This window comes from Marmota monax, unplaced genomic scaffold (assembly GCF_021218885.2).
Source record: "Marmota monax isolate L192 unplaced genomic scaffold, Marmota_monax_Labrador192_F-V1.1 WCK01_AAM20220418_F8-fsc00209, whole genome shotgun sequence".
Taxonomy (NCBI): Eukaryota; Metazoa; Chordata; class Mammalia; order Rodentia; family Sciuridae; genus Marmota; species Marmota monax.
Window position 1 is genome coordinate 1712557 of NW_026694493.1, and position 18518 is coordinate 1731074.

The following is an 18518-nucleotide window of genomic DNA, read 5'->3' on the forward strand; positions in this document are numbered from 1 at the left end:
AAATATTTTACTAATACATGTGCCAAGTTGAGTTGTTAGTCTCTTTGGGAAATGGGATAGTACAGATCAGTTCTATGATAAGGCACTACATTTGAGTAATGAAATTTGGATGATCATTTCAAGTGTTGGAGATCATGTGGATTAGCAGAATTTCTTTCTTATGGCTTGTGGGAGATATTTAAATGCCACCAAAGGACATAATTTAGCTTTATCTTTTGTAAATTCAATATTTACATAACAGAGCCCAGCATTTCTCTATGCACAGTTACCCATAGAAACTTGGATATACACAACAGACACGAGACTGCAAGAAACTTGGATATTAGTAACACACAAATTCACTTGCATTAATATACTCCTCAGAGTGACTATAGCACCAAGTATTGGTCACTCTTAGCAGTGCTGTAGTAAGGCAAAAAAAGATGCCAAAAGATACAAAATATGCATGAAGTTAAAGTAAAATGCAAACAAGGGTAAACTTGATGTAGTGGTGCATAACTGTGATCTCTGCTTTTGGGGAGGCTGAGATAAGCGAATTATCAGATTGAAGCATGCCTGGATTACTTATCGAGATCTTCTCAAAAAAAGTATGTATGTGTATATTTTTAGTACACACGCAGAAAGGATTAAGATTCAGAATAGCTGATGGTTGGAGAAGGTAGGAAGATTTACAACTATGCAGCCAGATGAAAATGTTGTCAAAATATTATGTTGGTGGGTTGATTTATGTTTCTGCGGTTTGGTGGTGGTTTAAAATAAAGAAATGTGACCTTTGCAACTGAGACTTTGGCCTTATGAGGACTTTTCCTTTGTTCCCAAAGTTGAATGCTTGCTAATTTAAATTTCACTAAATTTTTAGGTTAATTCTTTAGTTGAGGTATAAGAAAAATATTATGGAAAGCAAAATAACACTCCCCCCACCCCCTTTTTGAGACAATGTCTCACACCTCCAATAAATCCTAATGCCTTAGGATTCTGAATTGCTGGGATTATGGTTGTGTGCCCCACCACACTAGGGCACGAGGCACTCATTTCTAGTCCCGACATCTTTTAGGTTTTAAAGTTTCTTAAAATTGGTACTCTAGCTCACTGTAACATTTTCTTTTTGCATTTTTGCCAGCCTCCTGATAAACTGAATTTCGTTAATATCTTGTGTGTTTTACGTGTATGTTATCTCATGGACCAAATGTCTTAAATGATTTCCTGTTTTATTTGTATTTTAATAGACTGACTTCCTCTTGGTAGTACTGCGTGATGTGGTTTTGGCTTATCCTGAAGTTCGCATAGTTCTTATGTCTGCTACTATTGATACCAGCATGTTCTGTGAATATTTCTTCAACTGCCCCATAATTGAAGTTTATGGGAGGACTTATCCAGTTCAAGGTAAATTTTATGGAAACTAGGTAGGAAGGTGAGCATATTTTGCCCAGAAGGTTCAAAAATTTTAAAATCCTAGAGATTAGAATAATACTTTTACAGGTCATTTAGGATATAGGCAAAATTAGAATATTAGATACACCAAAGCGTTCTTGATTCTGTTTATATGCGTACATTGTTAAGATCTACCATAAATTTTAGATATTCACCCAGGTCTTGGTGAGGAATGCTATATGGTAAGTATAAATCAGAAATATAGTAGGTAATTATTTCTGTGAACACTTATTCAATATTTAAGCAGTCTAGGTCACATTGAGAATGTCTTCAAGAGTTGGAGAGAGAGATTTTGAAATGAAGTATGTCACAGTATTTTTATTTTTTAGGTGGACACAATATCCTTATTTTTTCTTTTTAAAATTTTTATGTATTGTTGAAGATCGAAGCCAGCGCCCCGCGCATGCCAGGCAAACATACTACCTCTTGAGCCACACCCCCAGCCCACACACAATATTTTTGATAACGAGTTTCTTTTACAGATTTTTATCACCACCATTTTCTAGGACAGTCATTTAGAGTTTATAGCACAGTCTAATTGAAGACATGAAAATAGATTAATAATGTAGGTATGAATTGATGTAGCCTGGGTACCAAATTTTGTAAATTGAAAAATAGGTGTAGCTCTGAAATAAAAATTACGATAGTTGTATTTCACAAATTTTGGGTTATGAACTCTAAAACTGCTGTGTTTGTGTATGGAAACCAAGCAAATGAATAGAAGTGGTGGTGCCAGGTTTTTTTACTCTTTGTTTGAAAAAGTTACAGGTGAGTAAGGGTGCTGGCTAGAATGAGCCATGTGGTATTGGAATACAATTAGAGGCATCAGCGTGATTCACATTTAGCTAAATATATGTAGAAATGAATAGTTATAAATGTGATTGTATTTCTTTATGTGCAGTTAGTATACTTAGATACTGCCCTGTCTGTCTCTGGGCATAGAAGCAATGACAACTTGGTAACAAAGAATATGTACAGCAGGTTAATCTTTTTCAAATGCCATTCTCAAATTAAAGAAACCAGGTATCCCTAGAGAAATGATGAATCCTAGGGCCAAGGTAAGAAATGTATAATATGAACCTGAAGCATCTTGTATCATGAAATAAGGAAGTTTTTTATAAAAAGACCACAATAATTGAATAAAGGCACACAGTAGCAAACCTGAAAGAACTATAGTTGGCCAGAATTATAGTTCTGTTTGAGCAGAAAAATAAATATAGTAGTATGGAACTGTTTGAGCAGAAAAATAAATAATATAGTAATGGATACAATCCAATGTAAAATGTATATGGGGTATGAAAATTGGGGGTAAACATAGTATACTTAAAAACTTAGTAAACATAAAGTATTCTTTTTTTAAATATTTATTTTATTTTATTAGTTATCGGCAGACACAACATCTTTGTTTGTATGTGGTGCTGAGGATCGAACCCGGGCCGCACGCATGCCAGGCGAGCGCGCTACCGCTTGAGCCACATCCCCAGCCCATAAAGTATTCTTGATACTGTGATGAGTAGCACACTTTGTGCTCCACCTAGGGGTGGAGAGAAGGAGATGACTCTGGGCCCATCAGACTCTCTTAGGTGGAATTGATACATATTCCAATCTTTATATTGGAACAGCTAAAAAGAGCCTAATGTACATATTCATTTGGTAGAGGACTAATGGATTATGGTGTGTTACTGTATTGAGGTTATTTCTGTCATACCAGGACAGGTATACAATGCATGTGTATAGTGGGCATTCCGTAAATGTTTGGTTGAATGCTTGGCACACAAACAACCTCTGGCTTTTTGAGAGCTTGCATAATACATGTTCTTGAGGATCTGAGAGAGGAGACCACTAAGTTCTATTAAAATAGAAGATAATTATTATTAGAACATGTTGGAAATTATGAAGAGTCACATTGAAGGGTATTAAGGAACCTTCAGCTATGAATTAACAAATGAATATAACACTACTACATTCTCAAAGTTGATAGATCACCTGTACATAACTAACTGGATTTAACACTAAAATATTCCTTGTAGAATATTTTCTGGAAGATTGTATTCAGATGACCCAGTTTGTTCCTCCACCAAAGGACAAGAAAAAAAAGGACAAGGAGGATGATGGTGGTGAGGATGATGATGTAAGTGGATTTCATGCAGAATTTTCAGTGTGGGTAAACAATGTAGAAAAGCAGTTATTTTTATTAAAAATACGTTAGATTATCTATCTCTAGATTATTTGTAGGTAGAGTTATAAGCTCCTTTCTGTCATCAGTTAAATAATCTCTTGCATACATGTCAACCAAAAAAATTTTTTAAAAACGATACATAGTTAAAAGCAACTTGTTTTTTAAGGTGTTATTGCTCCAAGTGCAGGAGAACATCTGGGAAACTGGTAGAAAGACAGAATTTGTGCCCCACCACAGATCTACTAATCCTGATTCCTGGCAGCTGTGGTCACAGATTAAAGAGGCAATGATTTTACCAGGTGAAGGGAGTGCTATAGTGGGTATAATAATAATTTCCTGGGAAGGAACAGGAAAGGAGACATTTTCTTTGTGTTTCAGAAGTGGACAAACAAGATTAAAAATTCATATTTTTATATGCAAATTAAATAGAATTTAACATCACAATGCTTGCTGTGTCAGAAATATTGAGAATCAAATTGGCAGGAAAATAGGTTTTATTCAAAGCTGACTTTGAAGATAAAGGAAGAAAAGTCTTTATTTTCAAAAGTTCCATCCCTAAAAGAATCTGATAAAAGATCTGGGATGAGAGGAGCTTCTGAGAAGGTAAGGGCATACATAAGGACAAAGATGGTAGCTTCATAGTTTTCAACTCCTTTACTAGTAACTAGAGAAAAAAGAAATTTTTACAGGTAATTTCAGTCCTTATGGCCTGGTTGAAGTTTCACAGGTTCCTCCTCCCTATCACATCAAAAAGAACCTGTAGGACTTCTAAGGACAGAGTCTGCAATTTTTTTTTTATTTCCTTTATTAATATTTATTTTTTAGTTGTAGTTGGACAGAATATCTTTATATTACTTATTTGTTTTTATGTGGTGCTGAGTTTTGAACCCAGGGTCTCACAATGTGCTAGGCATGTCATGTTTTTTAACTTGACAGCAAAAGATAATTTTTTGCAAAGGACTTTCCCCCTCACATATTCAAATACCAAAATTGGATGTTAGAGATGAGGGAATAAATTGGTGAAATTGGAAGGAAGATAATTTTTAACAAATAACGGCATATTTCTAAGGAAATGGTTCCTGTTAGTTCCTAAAACAGAAGGCAACAAATTAGAAAATAGCAGGAGAAAAAGACCAATTATAATAACTTTTTTCTCATTTTTGAGGTCTTTGTTTATCAATGATTTTTTTTTTTTGCCAATGGATTTTTCACTTTGTTTAAGGCACATATTTTAGAAAAGACAAATAATAGTGTTTTTTTTTTTAACTTTTTAAAATACCTTTTTTATTTTCTTGTGCTAAGGATTGAACCCACCACCTCACATGTGCTATGTGAGCCCTCTACCACTGAGCTACAACCCTAGCCCATAATCATTATATTTTAAAACAGATGAAGTGAATTAAAGATCACATCATCATCATACTAGTTTATAAGACAATAAGGAACGTAAACTAGGGTTAATTGGCATAGGAAAGAAATTTACTTGCTACAAGATAGCTTTTGAAATCATATAAACGTTGGTACATTAATTTGGTGTCCTCAGGAAAATTTAGTGTATTGATATATTTTCTATATGTATGGAAAGTAAATTTGTAATGCTAGTGGTATAGCTATAGTCATTTAGGAATAATAGTAATAACTTTAGGTATTATTCAAACCTAAAGAACAAATCTACATGATTTATTTCATGAGCTGTAATAACTGAAAGAATAAAAAATGTGTCACCCCCTTTGTTTTTTCAGGCAAATTGCAACCTGATCTGTGGAGATGAATATGGTCCAGAAACAAAAATGAGCATGTCTCAGTTGAATGAAAAGGAAACTCCTTTTGAACTCATTGAAGCTCTGCTTAAGTACATTGAAACCCTCAATGTTCCTGGAGCTGTTTTGGTTTTTTTACCTGGCTGGAATTTGATTTATACTATGCAAAAGCATTTGGAAATGAATCCACATTTTGGTATGAATCTTGTGAATTTCTCACATATATGAGAAAGAAAATATACCTTAGGCCATAATGAAGTTTCGAACCAGCTCCCATTAATAGTCCTCAATGTTTCTGTATTATTATAGGAACACATAGGTATCAAATTCTACCTCTGCATTCTCAGATACCTCGAGAGGAACAGCGCAAAGTATTTGATCCTGTACCAGTTGGTGTAACCAAGGTAAACAGTCAACATTATTAATGGGATTGAAGGGTATAAATATTGTATAAATGTTTTTAAAAGACTATGACATTTGCTATGTAAGCATATATGATTACTTCAGATATGTCTGTTTTCTATAAGTATACTTTTTGAATCTTTTGCAGGTCATTTTGTCCACAAATATTGCTGAGACAAGCATTACTATAAATGATGTTGTTTATGTCATTGATTCCTGCAAGTAAGTTTCCCAAAAACCTATTTGTGCATAGAATCAAAAACACCTTATATTTCAACAAACCTGTATTTTTGTACTTTGAAAATTCTTAGGCATCTGTGTATGCTGTTTAGAGGTAATCGCAAATCATTTATGCCAGAAAGTTAGAAAGCCTTTCATTAAAACTTGAAAGTGCATCCCACTGCTCCCCCCCTCCCATTGATCAAAGCTGCTTGGTATGTAAGGTAACCAACATTTAGCACGTAACAAATGCTCTAACTAAGTATGCTCCCACTCCTTTTAAGAATTAAAGGATTTCTGCTGGTGTGATAGCACATGACTATAATCCCAGGTACATAGGAGCCTGTCTAGCAGGGAGATCATAAATTCACCACCAGCCTTAGAAACTAAGCAAGTTGACTCAAAAATCAAAGCATCCGGTGACATAGCTCAGTGGTAGAGTGCTGGCCTGTATGCACAAGGCTCCAGACTTAGTGCTCTACTGGCTAACCTTGTGTTCCTTCTGTATAGAGTCCACCAGTCTGTCATGGCTATTAGTAATGAATTGTCCAGGCATAGTGGTACACGCCTGTAATCCTAGCTTGGGAGGCTGAGGCAGGAGAATTTCAAATTCAAAGCCATCCTCTGCAGTGGTGAGGCAGTAAGCGACTCCTTGAGACCCTGTCTCTGAATACGTACAAAATAGGGCAGGGGATGTGGCTCAGTGATTCAAGTGTCCTTGATTTCAATCCCTGGTGCCAAAAAAAAAAAAGTGATTTGCCAATGAGCATTTTACAGAATGGTGAATAGCCTTTTTTTTCTAATCCCAGTCCTGTAGTTATTGACTACCTGTAGGTGTAAATGAGATTACTTAGGGATTCACATACACTGTATAGGCACCATTTGATGAGGTAGGGTATGAGATGTTCCATATGTTTTGTCTCAGCTTATAAACTTTAGATCATAGAAACCCTAAAAGTTGGATTTAACACTGGAATAGAGATAACTTGGATAATTTTCTCTTACGTGCATGTGTAGTATTTTATTTTCATGCTTTAAATTTATGTATGTAAATCTTTATGGGGGTGGGAGGATTGAACCCAGGGTCACTTTACTTTTGAGCTACAGCTGGGAGTTCTTTTTAAGACGGCTTCTCAGTGATTGTCAAGGCTGTCTTTGAACTTGACATCCTCCAGCTTCAGCCACCTGAGACTTCGATTACAGAAAGGTACCACCAAGCTAGCTTCACTTATGTCTATAAAAACCTTGTAGGTAGTCTCATACTCATTTTTGATAATGTAAGTTTTCCATGGCAATCCAGGTGATAAATGTTTCATTTGTATTAAATTGCTTTTTAGTAGATTGACAACTAGGCGAGTATAGTTCAAATTCCTGCATCTTACTTGTGCTATCAGAAATAGATATTTACTAGTAGTAGGCATCACTATTTGGAAAGCATCTACTATTTAATGGCTATTGTTTTTAGGAATATTTGTGGGTCTTCGAGTAAACCAATCTTTCCTATTTAGGCAAAAAGTGAAACTGTTCACTGCTCATAATAACATGACCAACTATGCTACAGTATGGGCATCCAAAACAAATCTTGAGCAGCGGAAAGGCCGAGCTGGACGCGTACGGCCTGGATTCTGTTTTCACCTCTGTAGCCGAGCTAGATTTGAGAGGTAAGACAAGATTAACAAGTACTTTTTGTTTCCATCAACTTGATATATACATGCCTACAGTCAAGAATTGAAGGATGCTTAGCTTAGAAAATTAAATTGTGGTAAGAATGAAAAGAAGAAATTAATGACAGCTTATTTGATAAAACAATAACTTTGTCATTTTGGAATTACTGATATGAAATAGTTAACTTTTCAAATTAAAAGTACCTTTGTATTTATAAGAGTATTTCTATTTTCAGTTTTATTACCATTAATTCACTGTTTCACAGTGCATTTCATGTTCCTGAGAAATTTAGGATATGATTCTGGTAAGACAAAGTTTATGGAGTTGAGCTGACTTCACCAAGACTGGAGAGAGTCAGGACTCAAATCCAACTCTTTTTTTTTTTTTTTTAAGAGAGAGGGAGAGAGATTTTTTTTCAATATTTATTTTTTAGTTATTGGCGGACACAACATCTTTATTTGTATGTGGTGCTGGGGATCGAACCTTGGGCCGCATGCATGCCAGGCGAGCGCTCTACCGCTTGAGCCATATCCCCAGCCCCTCAAATCCAACTCTTAATTCTTTATCCATTTTCATTTATATTACATAGACCCTTTCTTTCATTTTTTTATTTTCTTTTTGAAACATTTTTGGATGGGAACTATTCATTAAGAAGAAATTCTCCAGGCGCATAAGTGTACATGATATGAAGAAAAATCAGTTTGATTTTTATTGTTTTTATACAAGTAACTTTCCTTACAGATATATGGATAAGCATTAGAATGAACTGATGAGTGCCTGTGGCATTTGGGGACCATCTAGTTTTTTTTTTTTTTTTTAACTTACAATGTCCTTTGACTAAATAGAAATAATAGTTATTCTTTAAAATCTTAACATAGTAATAATAAATTAATAATGACAAATTTACCTTTTAGTAAGGAATTTTTGCTCATTTCTCAGCAAGGCGAGGAAAGAGATGTTGTAAATTTTTATGTAAACTTAAGTTGATCTAAGTCTTGCCAGCAGTACTAATTCATTGCAGTATCCTATACTTCTACACTTATTAAGTCTTTGTTTCCATTGTATAAACTGAGATTAAGGTACTTCTTTGAGTCCAGTTGTTAAGTTGGAGGTATTGTGTCATCTGACCCAGAAGTTGATGGGATGATTACAAGACTTAATAATGTAAACTGCTTAGAACAGTGGTAATCTTGTCAAAGCCAACATTTGTTGTTGGCATTGTAAATTTATAATAGTAACTCTAATTAGAAATTTAAATACTAATTTGTAAGATCTTTTCCAGGGGCCACTAGAATTATGTGCACTCAGGGTTTGTGTAGAAAAATGCTTGCCCCCATCTCCAGAAAAAAAAAAAATCTTGCTATACAACTATTTTTAACTCTCCTAATAAAGAATTTGGTATAGCCATATCATTCTTCTTCACTCCTCAGTTGGGGATGGGGAGAAAACGTATGAAGCTATAAGAGCGGGGGTGGGGGCAGCTTTATATTCCTGATTATCTCTGCAAAAATTTTGGTAGAATAACTTCTGTTTACAAGGAGGATAGTTACTATATTTATTTTCTCTTAGACTTGAAACACACATGACACCAGAGATGTTTCGAACACCATTGCATGAAATTGCTTTGAGCATAAAACTTCTGCGTCTAGGAGGAATTGGCCAATTCCTGGCCAAGGCAATTGAACCTCCACCTTTGGATGCTGTGATTGAAGCCGAGCACACTCTTAGAGGTACTTGTAGATATAGACTTGCTCACACAAGTATTAGCAGATAATACTTAACGAATGAAACAGAATGAAGATGAAGTCTGGGGCTGGGTTTGTGGCTCAGTGGTAGGGCATTTGTCTCGCATGTGTGAGATAGTTTTTAATCCTCAGCACCACATAAAAATAAGTAAATAAAGTAAAGGTACCATATCTACAACTAAAAAATAGTTTGGGGGAGAATGCTGGGGATTGAACCCAGGGCCTTGTGCATTCAAAGCCAGCACTCTACCAACTGAGCCCTAAAAAAAATTTTTTTTTTTTAAAGAATGAAGATAAAGTCAACAAGAGCTGTGGTAATAAGGTTTATTGTATTAAACTTTGTTTTTAGTATGGTGTACATGTGTTAGAACATTTGTTTTCTTTTTGAGTATTGGAGTCAGAAGGCTCCGCATTTGAGTTTTGAATCAAGCATTCACCTTTTGTGCAAACTTAAAGCTTCCAGATTTCATTGCTTTCTTTGTTCAAAATTATTATCAGCTGATTGTGTCTTGAATAATGGTATGGAACATAGGTACTCATGATGCAATTATTATTACTGTGTTTATATAGACTTCTTGTAGGCTGTATGTAGATTTATATTCCACAAGAACTAATTCTAGTATCATTTATGTTAGATGCTCTATAATTTAGTTTTGTTCTACTTTTTGAGTGCTAAGAATTGGCTCTGAGGGGCACACTGACACACACCTGTAATCCTAGGTCCTTGGAAGCCTGAGACAGGAGAATCACAAGTTCAGGCTAACATTGACAATTTAGTGAGAACCTGTCTCCATATAAATAGGGCTAGGGTGTGTAGCTCAGTGTCCCTGGGATCAATCCATAGTAGCAAGTTAAGTGGGGCATTGATGGTTGTGGACATGGTGCTGGCAGTTGCTTTGAAAAATGATGGGATCTTACATTCCCTATCCTAGCCTTAATCTATGAAGCAAATCTATGTTTGCTTACATTTAAGGGTATTCCTTACCATTTCTGCTCATACAGAAATATTTTTCCACAGAACTTGATGCATTGGATGTCAATGATGAGTTGACTCCTTTGGGACGAATCCTGGCTAAGCTCCCCATCGAGCCTCGCTTTGGCAAAATGATGATAATGGGGTGTATTTTCTAGTAAGTACTTTGTATTGTTGTTGATAGTGGTGATAATTCAGAATCATAATCCACTCCCCATGAAAGCAAGATGCACTTTAAGGAAAAATAGAAACTTTTTGGTTAAAATAACTGATAATCTAGATACAAAGACAAATAGTAAAACTAGTCCTTTTTCTTCCAGTGCATTTCTTCAAGCTGGGGGATAAGCACTGATTTCTCAAAAGAGAATGGCATTCCCCAGGATTTTAGTTTAGTTGTCCCTTGAAAGGAAATAGTACTATGAAAAGGTATACATTTTTATCATAAAGTTTGGAAGATAAAAAGATATTTCTTTGAGAGAATAGTAAAGGGAAAATTATGATTCTTGGTCATAATTTATGGTGGATGTTTAGCCATTGTTGTCAGAGGTAATTTCACTTTTTTCTGGAGAAAGGGCCTATATAAATGTTCCTGGTTAAGTCAATTTAGCACTGATAAAAGCATCATTTTAGCCAATAAAGCCTCAAACCCACAGCCCACAGTGAGTGCTACCTGACCTATTGGCATCAATGTTATTATCTAGTCTCAATTTAACTGTCAATTTGTTTTTCAGTGTGGGTGATGCTGTCTGTACCATCTCTGCTGCTACCTGCTTTCCTGAGCCTTTCATTAGTGAGGGAAAGCGCCTGGGGTATATCCATCGGAACTTTGCTGGAAATAGATTTTCTGATCATGTGGCCCTTTTGTCAGTGTTTCAAGCCTGGGATGATGCGAGGTATGGGTTTGAAAGAGTGTTCTAAAAGTTGGGTGAGCTGTTTCTATTTTCTAATTCGGTGTGGAGTTCTCTGTTCTTTGACAATGTCTTTTTACCATTCCAATTTGTAGAATGAGTGGAGAAGAAGCAGAGATTCGTTTTTGTGAACATAAACGTCTCAATATGGCTACACTGAGAATGACTTGGGAAGCCAAAGTTCAGCTTAAAGAGATTCTGATTAATTCTGGATTTCCAGAAGGTAAGCTTCTGTTACAGTAATTTGTGAAGTGATACTGATGTGCCTATTTTAAAGTATAGAATATTTAACCTTCGGACTTCAGATCATATGCTCAATCTTCTTTGTTTTTGGGGGTCACAGGGATTGAACAGGGTCTCATTTGCTTAGTGCCTCACTTTTGCGGAGGCTAGCTGTGTACTCTAGATACTCCTTTCTCAGAATCATGCCCAGAATCTTTTTTTATTTTTATTTTTTAGTTGTTGATAGGGCTTTATTTATTTATATGAGGTGCTGAGGATGGAACCCAGCGCCTCACATTAGACAAGCATTCCACCACTGAGCTACAACCCCACTCTCGAATTATGTGCTCTATGTACCCAGTTATTTCTTAGTTCTTTGAACATGGAAGTCCCTTTTAAAAAGGAAACAAAAAGTCATGATGTTCAGTGCACATTGAGAAGTGATTTAATTAGTTCAGTGTGTATTTGTTTTTAAATTTGAAGTGGTTTTGGTTTTTGTTTTTCCTTTGGTACTGGGGATTGAATCCTCCAAAGGCACTTAAAACTACTGAGCCACACCCCAGCCTTTTTAAATATTTTGTTTAGAGACAGTTTCACTGAGTTGCTTTGGGTTTCACTAAGTTTTTGAGGCTGGTTTTGAACTCTTGATCTTCCTGCCTTTGCCTGATAAGTTACTGGGGTTACAGGCTTATACCACCATGCCCAATTTGAAGTATTTTTTTATTTTAATTTTGAGTCAGTATCTTTGTAAGTTGCTCAAGCTAGCCTCAAACTTTGAATCCTCCTGCCTTAGCTTCCTAAGTTGCTGGGATCTACAAATATATGCCACCACAGCTGCCTTCAGTTTGAAGTAAAATTTACCACATTTAAGATTTTAAGTGAGTTGAATTTAAGCTCTTAGAGATGAAACGGGGGTCATTAATATGTGTGATATATTCCAAATTTTTTTCGTTTTAATAAAGTTGGTGTTTTCTAACTAGGCTAAACATTGAGACATAGAAGTAGGACATGCCTAACCAGAAATAGGACATGTTTAGTTGAAACCTTCTTTGGTTGTTGGGCAAAGGTACATTACTGAAAAGATAAAATAGTTCTCATCTGTGGTAAACTGAATGGATTTTTTTTTCAACAGAAAAGGAAAGGCAATTTTATGTGCTAGATTCTTTATAAAAATTCCTGAGCCTCAGCTGTTAATAACACTTTTAATGGATTATTAACCCAATACCAGAGTTTAAATTATTTATCCAGATTTATCTAATTAGGAGGTGTGAAACTAGAACTCAGATTTATATATCCTTATTCTTTGCTTACCCGGTTAGGGTTCTTATTAGTGATCATGTATTCAAAATTATAAACTGGGTGAAAAAAGCCCTCATTCCAGTGGGTTCCCTTATTCTCTTAGATTATCACTAATTCCATCTTCTACAAGTAATAGCTATCTAATAATAGCCAATAAACACTTTGATCCTATCAGATTAATGTGAATTCAGAGAGTAGATGATTTTTATTGTTTTCAGCAACCATCCTGGCTTCTGTTGTGGTTTTGTGTAGAAAAGAATGCAGATACTTTAGTTTTCTTGTGGGGACTTAGCAGAATTTCTCCTGGAACTTGGAATATTTTTTTTTCTTTTCCTCTTTTTTTTTTAATTGGTGGACTAGAGTTGTACACAATGGATTTGTTGTTGCATGTTTGTTCTTGCCCAGAATATAATTTGGCCTTCTTGAATTTGATAGTAAGGTTCTGAGAAGAAAGTTTTTAGCCAGGTTATTTGTAAAGTGGAAGAATTATTCTATTTAGTTTGCATGTGATATGAGGATTTGCCAGTTAACTGATTTTTTTTTTTTCTTTTTGTTAAACCATTCTTTTTAACAGATTGTTTGTTGACACAAGTGTTTACTAACACTGGACCAGATAATAATTTGGATGTTGTTATCTCTCTCCTGGCTTTTGGCGTGTACCCTAATGTATGCTATCATAAGGAAAAGAGAAAGATTCTTACTACCGAAGGGCGTAATGCACTTATCCACAAATCATCTGTTAATTGTCCATTTAGCAGCCAAGACATGAAGTACCCTTCTCCCTTCTTTGTATTTGGTGAAAAGGTAAGTAAAGGTAAATTTAAGAAAGTTCAAAAATTCAAATTCTTTTTATTATCCTTTGTGCACATTAATTTTTCACTTTTTTGTGAACGTGAATTTTAATATTCACAGTATACGTTGTTATTATAGGCAGTATTTGACAGTTGGCATATCAATGATTTCCTCTTGCCTCTTTTTCCATTTGCAGATTCGAACCCGAGCCATCTCTGCTAAAGGCATGACCTTAGTCACCCCCTTGCAGTTGCTTCTCTTTGCTTCCAAGAGAGTCCAATCTGACGGGCAGATTGTGTTTGTAGATGACTGGTATGGATTTTCAGATATGACCTCCAAAATGAATTCTTAGAATTCTGAGATATGCCCAAACTCAGCTCTGCTCTGACTTCAATGTAAAGTAAACAATGCAAGATTTAGTGGACCATATTTGGTTCTTTATAACATTTTCTTGGAGAGTGGTAAATGTTGGTCATATTGTTCTATGTAAAGTGTATTTTATTTATTTACCTTTAATATTTTTTTAGTTGTAGTTGGGCACAGTATCTTTATTAATTTTTATGTGGTGTTGGGGATGGAACCCAGGGCCTCGCCCCGTGGTAGGCAAGCTCTCAACCACTGAGCCACAACCCCAGCCCTAAAGTATATTTTAAATTGACTATCCCAGTAGAAGTAAATGCATTATAGATTTGTCACTTATGTCACCGTGAATACTGTCATTACCAAAGTAGACTCTAATTAGAGCTTGGGTGCTATGTGCTCTATAAGACGTTGTGGTGTGCATTCTACCATAATGAAATGGAGCTTGATGGGCAGTCAGTAGGTTAATGTAGAAGGGTCCACCATTCTTAATTTCTGTTCTTTTTTTTTTTTTTTTTTTTGGTGGTGATGAAGATTGAACCCAGGTTTTCATGCATACTAAGCAGTCTGTTTTACTAGAGCTGCTTCCTCAATCCCAACATTCTGAGTCTCTTAATTTATTGGAGACTGAGTTATGAGACTCCCAATAGCTAGCAGTTTTGTTTTGTTTTTTTAAAGAATACAGATTATTATTACTCCTCATACCTGTGTTTGCCTAAGTCTTGGTTCATTTGGATATAGCACTTGTACTTGTTAAACAGTTAGATTTATTCTATGAAAAGCAATCTCTGAATTTAAGGAATCGGAAGTAGTCTTGCTGCTTGTTGTCCTTTTCTTAGTTTTTGTTTTTCTTATTTTAGGATCAGACTACAAATATCCCATGAAGCCGCTGCCTGTATTACTGCCCTCAGAGCAGCAATGGAAGCTCTGGTTGTTGAAGTAAGCAAACAACCTAATATCATCAGCCAGTTGGACCCTGTAAATGAACATATGCTTAACATGATTCGCCAAATCTCTAGGCCATCAGCTGCTGGTATAAACCTTATGATTGGCAGTGCACGGTGAGTACCACATTGCTTTCTTTGAATCAAACAGAGGCTGGATATTCCTTGTAGACCTGGTATTCCCATATTTAGTTGATGGAACTAGGCAAGCCCTAAATACAAAAATTAGTTGGGCTGACATACTCAGAACAAAATAATACCATCTACCCACCTCCTCGGCTTTTTCCATCTCTATTAGAGATGGAAAAGAACCTTAAGTGTATGTACATAGGTCAGAGTGGTTCACCTAACCAGGTAAGTGATATAGCCTAGATAGTTCTCTTATCACAACATTATTTTGGCATTTCTGAAGAAAAAATGTGGATAGGTTAAATTGTTTCTTAAATGTAAAGCAGCAGGCTTTATTTTGAGGAAATAAGAGTATGAAAAGATGAAATTTCTCTTAATTAAAAATTTTTTTTTTGCCTCATGTTTTTTTTCTTTGCCTTCAGCTTATTATTTTGGGAATATTTGATACCTACAAAAAAGGCACAATATAAAATGTATACCCATGTGGTCTTCATTTAGGGTCAATAATTTTTTATTGTGTGACTTTTTTTAAAAAATTTGTAAAGTTGCAGACTTGGTGTCATGTTATCAGTGTACTTCATGCTTTTCTTTTTTTGGGGGGGGGACTTCCTAATTAGTTGCTTAGTGCCTCGCTAAGTTGCTAAGGCTGACTTTGAACCCAAATCCTTCTGCCTCGACCTCATGAGCTTCTGGGATTACAGGCGTGTACCACTGCCATTTGGGGGCTTTTTTTTTTTTTTTTTCAAATGGTGCTTTGGCTTTTCTCTGCATTGGGGATTTGACTACATAAACAGGTTTCCAATGAAATCAATAGAAGGTGGGCAGTGGAGTAACCTGAATTCATAGCTGTTGTATCTGACTTGGATAGCTATTGGATTGCTAGTGTCAGTCTTCAGAGTGTTCCATACTAATAAGCTGAATTAGAATTGTTTTTCCAAAGCATCTTGATGTGCAGATTTCCTTTAGCCCTCATTTTTATCATTCGCCCTATGAAACAGATTGTCAAGACATTTTTCAAGAACACTTCTGAGGTAATACAGGAGAATACCAAAATTTTGGTGTTTGGTAAATACCAAATATTTGGTTTATTGCCAGTACCAGGAACTTCTTCTAGTGTATTTTTAATACTTGAATTTCTTAGAACATTGTATATTGAACTGAATTTAAAAAAAAGTTGTAAGGACAAAACTTTCAAAATTTAAGGCCTTCGAGAATGAAGCAGGAAGAACTTTTAGACTGTTTATGGTTGTTGCCTGTAGATACTGTCTCTTTTGAAAATGCATATTAGATTCATTTCAGTTTGTATTTGTACGTTGGTCTACATTCTGTTTTGCATTAAATATTCAAATACAATTTATATATTTGGTTGAGTAATTCAGAAGTGTTGAAAGTTGTGGGATTAGGGTGTAGCTAATGAATGGTAGACTGCTTGCTTAACATGTACAAGACTGCTTGATCCCAGTTCTACAAAATAAATAAAACGTGTACATATGAGGGGAAAAAAAACAGATTTACTAAAATGGTGGTTTTGTGCTTTTCCTAGGTATGGAGATGGTCCACGACCTCCCAAGATGGCCCGATATGATAATGGCAGTGGATATAGAAGGGGAGTTTCTGGATATGGTGGTGGAGGCTATGGCACTGGAGGCTATGGTGGTGGCTATAACAGTGGAGGTTTTGGTGGGGGAGGCTATGGAGGTGGTGGTGGTGGCGGCGGCGGAGGCTATGGAGGTGGTGGTGGTTATGGTGGTGGCTCCAACTCTTATCGAGGAGGATATGGTGGAGGTGGTGGTGGAGGTTACAGAGGAGGTTTCCGAGGAGGGTATAGGGGAAACTTTGGTGGGGACTACAGAGGATCTGGTGGAGACTACAGAGGATCCGGTGGAGACTATAGAGGATCTGGGGGAGACTACAGAGGATGTGGTGGAGATTATAGAGGATCTGGAGGGGGCTACCGAGGATCTGGGGGATTCCATCGAGGTGGTGGTAGGGGGGGCTATGGTGGTGGCTACTTTGGACAGGGAAGAGGAGGTGGTGGTTATTAAAACTTGGTTATGTCAGTGCCTGTGCATAGACAGTTTTTTGAAAAAAAAAAAAGCATGCTGTGTGTTTTCCCATGATGTTTATTATTTGCACCAAAAGAAAAAAATAAACGCATTTTCCACCTATTCTGTGGTTCATTGTAGTTTAAGGAAACCAAGCATATAGACACATTAGTGATTTTTGTTTATATTATGTAAAATATGATCTATTATAAAAGTACTACAGTTTGTATTTTTTCTTTAAGGAGCAAAGATTTGCCTTCTAAATTAACTTGATATTTTCTTGGCTTTTGTTTAATACAATAGAAAATAAAGTATTCCACTGAATGCTGATTGTGTGTAATTGATTAAGTTTACAATGCCAATTATATTTATTCTTTGTACTCTGTACTGTTTTTTGAGAAATATGCAAGTGATATTAGTACTTGTAATAGAATAAATAGTCTTGGAATTGAATTGCTGTTTCACCATATATTGACCAGTGAGTGTGCCCAAGTCGAGTGGACCTCCATGTAACTAGGGCTGAACATTTTGGCTTCCTCTGAAGCTGTGTCAAAAAACTTCAAAATTGAGATCAGCATTTTCTTTTCTAAATTAAGGTAGACTACATCCCTTTACCACTTATGTTTGGTATGTGGTTAGTAAGACTATCTATGAGGACTCTGCTTTCTTTTGACCTTAGGATTGTGAAAAATACCATAAGAGGTATAAGATGAATAATGCCTCACTTGACTGAATTCTAGCCCCCAGCAACTTTTCCAGTGGAAACATGGAAAGAACCATTCAGAAGTGTTTTGCTAAAGACCTGGAACCTGTATAGGTTTCTAGAGCTTCCATTAGTTTGTTTTTGCTGTGCCGTGCCCTGTGAATTTAAGCTGTTGGGTCTAACTCAGTAGTGTTATCCCTCTGTTGTAATCCAAAAAGTGCTTCCATCATAGGATTCTTTCATAGTTGGCTTGTTTTTTGTTCTAGTGATTGAATCCAAGGTCTCCCAAATGCAAGATAAGTGTCATTTGTTTTCCTTATTCAGAGAATGTTTATGTAACAGTTCATTACAACTGAAAATTCACAAAGCTTTGCTTTGTTGACTAATTTTGTAGCATATTACTATCTTGCGTCAACCAGTGTTTCATTTCTCAACTTCCCCTTATAGTCCACATAGAAAATACTTTTCTAAAAATGATCCCTGATGACATGCTGGAGAGAAAGGGACTGGAAAGTGGAGAAGATTTGGGGGTAAAAACCAGGGTTTGAGGCTTCAGTGAGTTGTCATGGACAATTGTGTCAGCTCTTGTAGAAGTTAAGATGGTTGAGCATGGACCTGATTTGCAGCCCATTGTGTCCATGAGCAGCTTGTACACTTGGTACCTTCATTGCACTTCTAAGCTTCATTGTTTGCTTCCTCTGTACTGAATGTGGCGTGAAAGGGAATTGTAAATTTCCCGAGG

At 36.0% G+C, this 18518-nt stretch overlaps 1 protein-coding gene across 2 annotated transcripts in view; it reads left to right on the forward strand.

The window, feature by feature from the left end:
* Window positions 1-17397, forward strand: part of Dhx9 (DExH-box helicase 9) — a 42010-nt gene extending 24613 nt beyond the window's left edge. For both annotated transcript variants that reach the window (XM_046419522.2, XM_046419524.2), the window contains 14 exons: window positions 1227-1383; window positions 3462-3562; window positions 5353-5566; window positions 5680-5774; window positions 5921-5994; window positions 7500-7652; window positions 9226-9386; window positions 10420-10531; window positions 11106-11267; window positions 11378-11505; window positions 13378-13607; window positions 13792-13907; window positions 14816-15016; window positions 16572-17397. In XM_046419522.2, the coding sequence (XP_046275478.1) occupies window positions 1227-1383; window positions 3462-3562; window positions 5353-5566; window positions 5680-5774; window positions 5921-5994; window positions 7500-7652; window positions 9226-9386; window positions 10420-10531; window positions 11106-11267; window positions 11378-11505; window positions 13378-13607; window positions 13792-13907; window positions 14816-15016; window positions 16572-17073 (2406 nt within the window). In that variant the 3' untranslated portion in view covers window positions 17074-17397. The remainder of the gene's footprint in view (window positions 1-1226; window positions 1384-3461; window positions 3563-5352; window positions 5567-5679; window positions 5775-5920; window positions 5995-7499; window positions 7653-9225; window positions 9387-10419; window positions 10532-11105; window positions 11268-11377; window positions 11506-13377; window positions 13608-13791; window positions 13908-14815; window positions 15017-16571) is intronic.
* Window positions 17398-18518: the final 1121 nt, after the last annotated feature.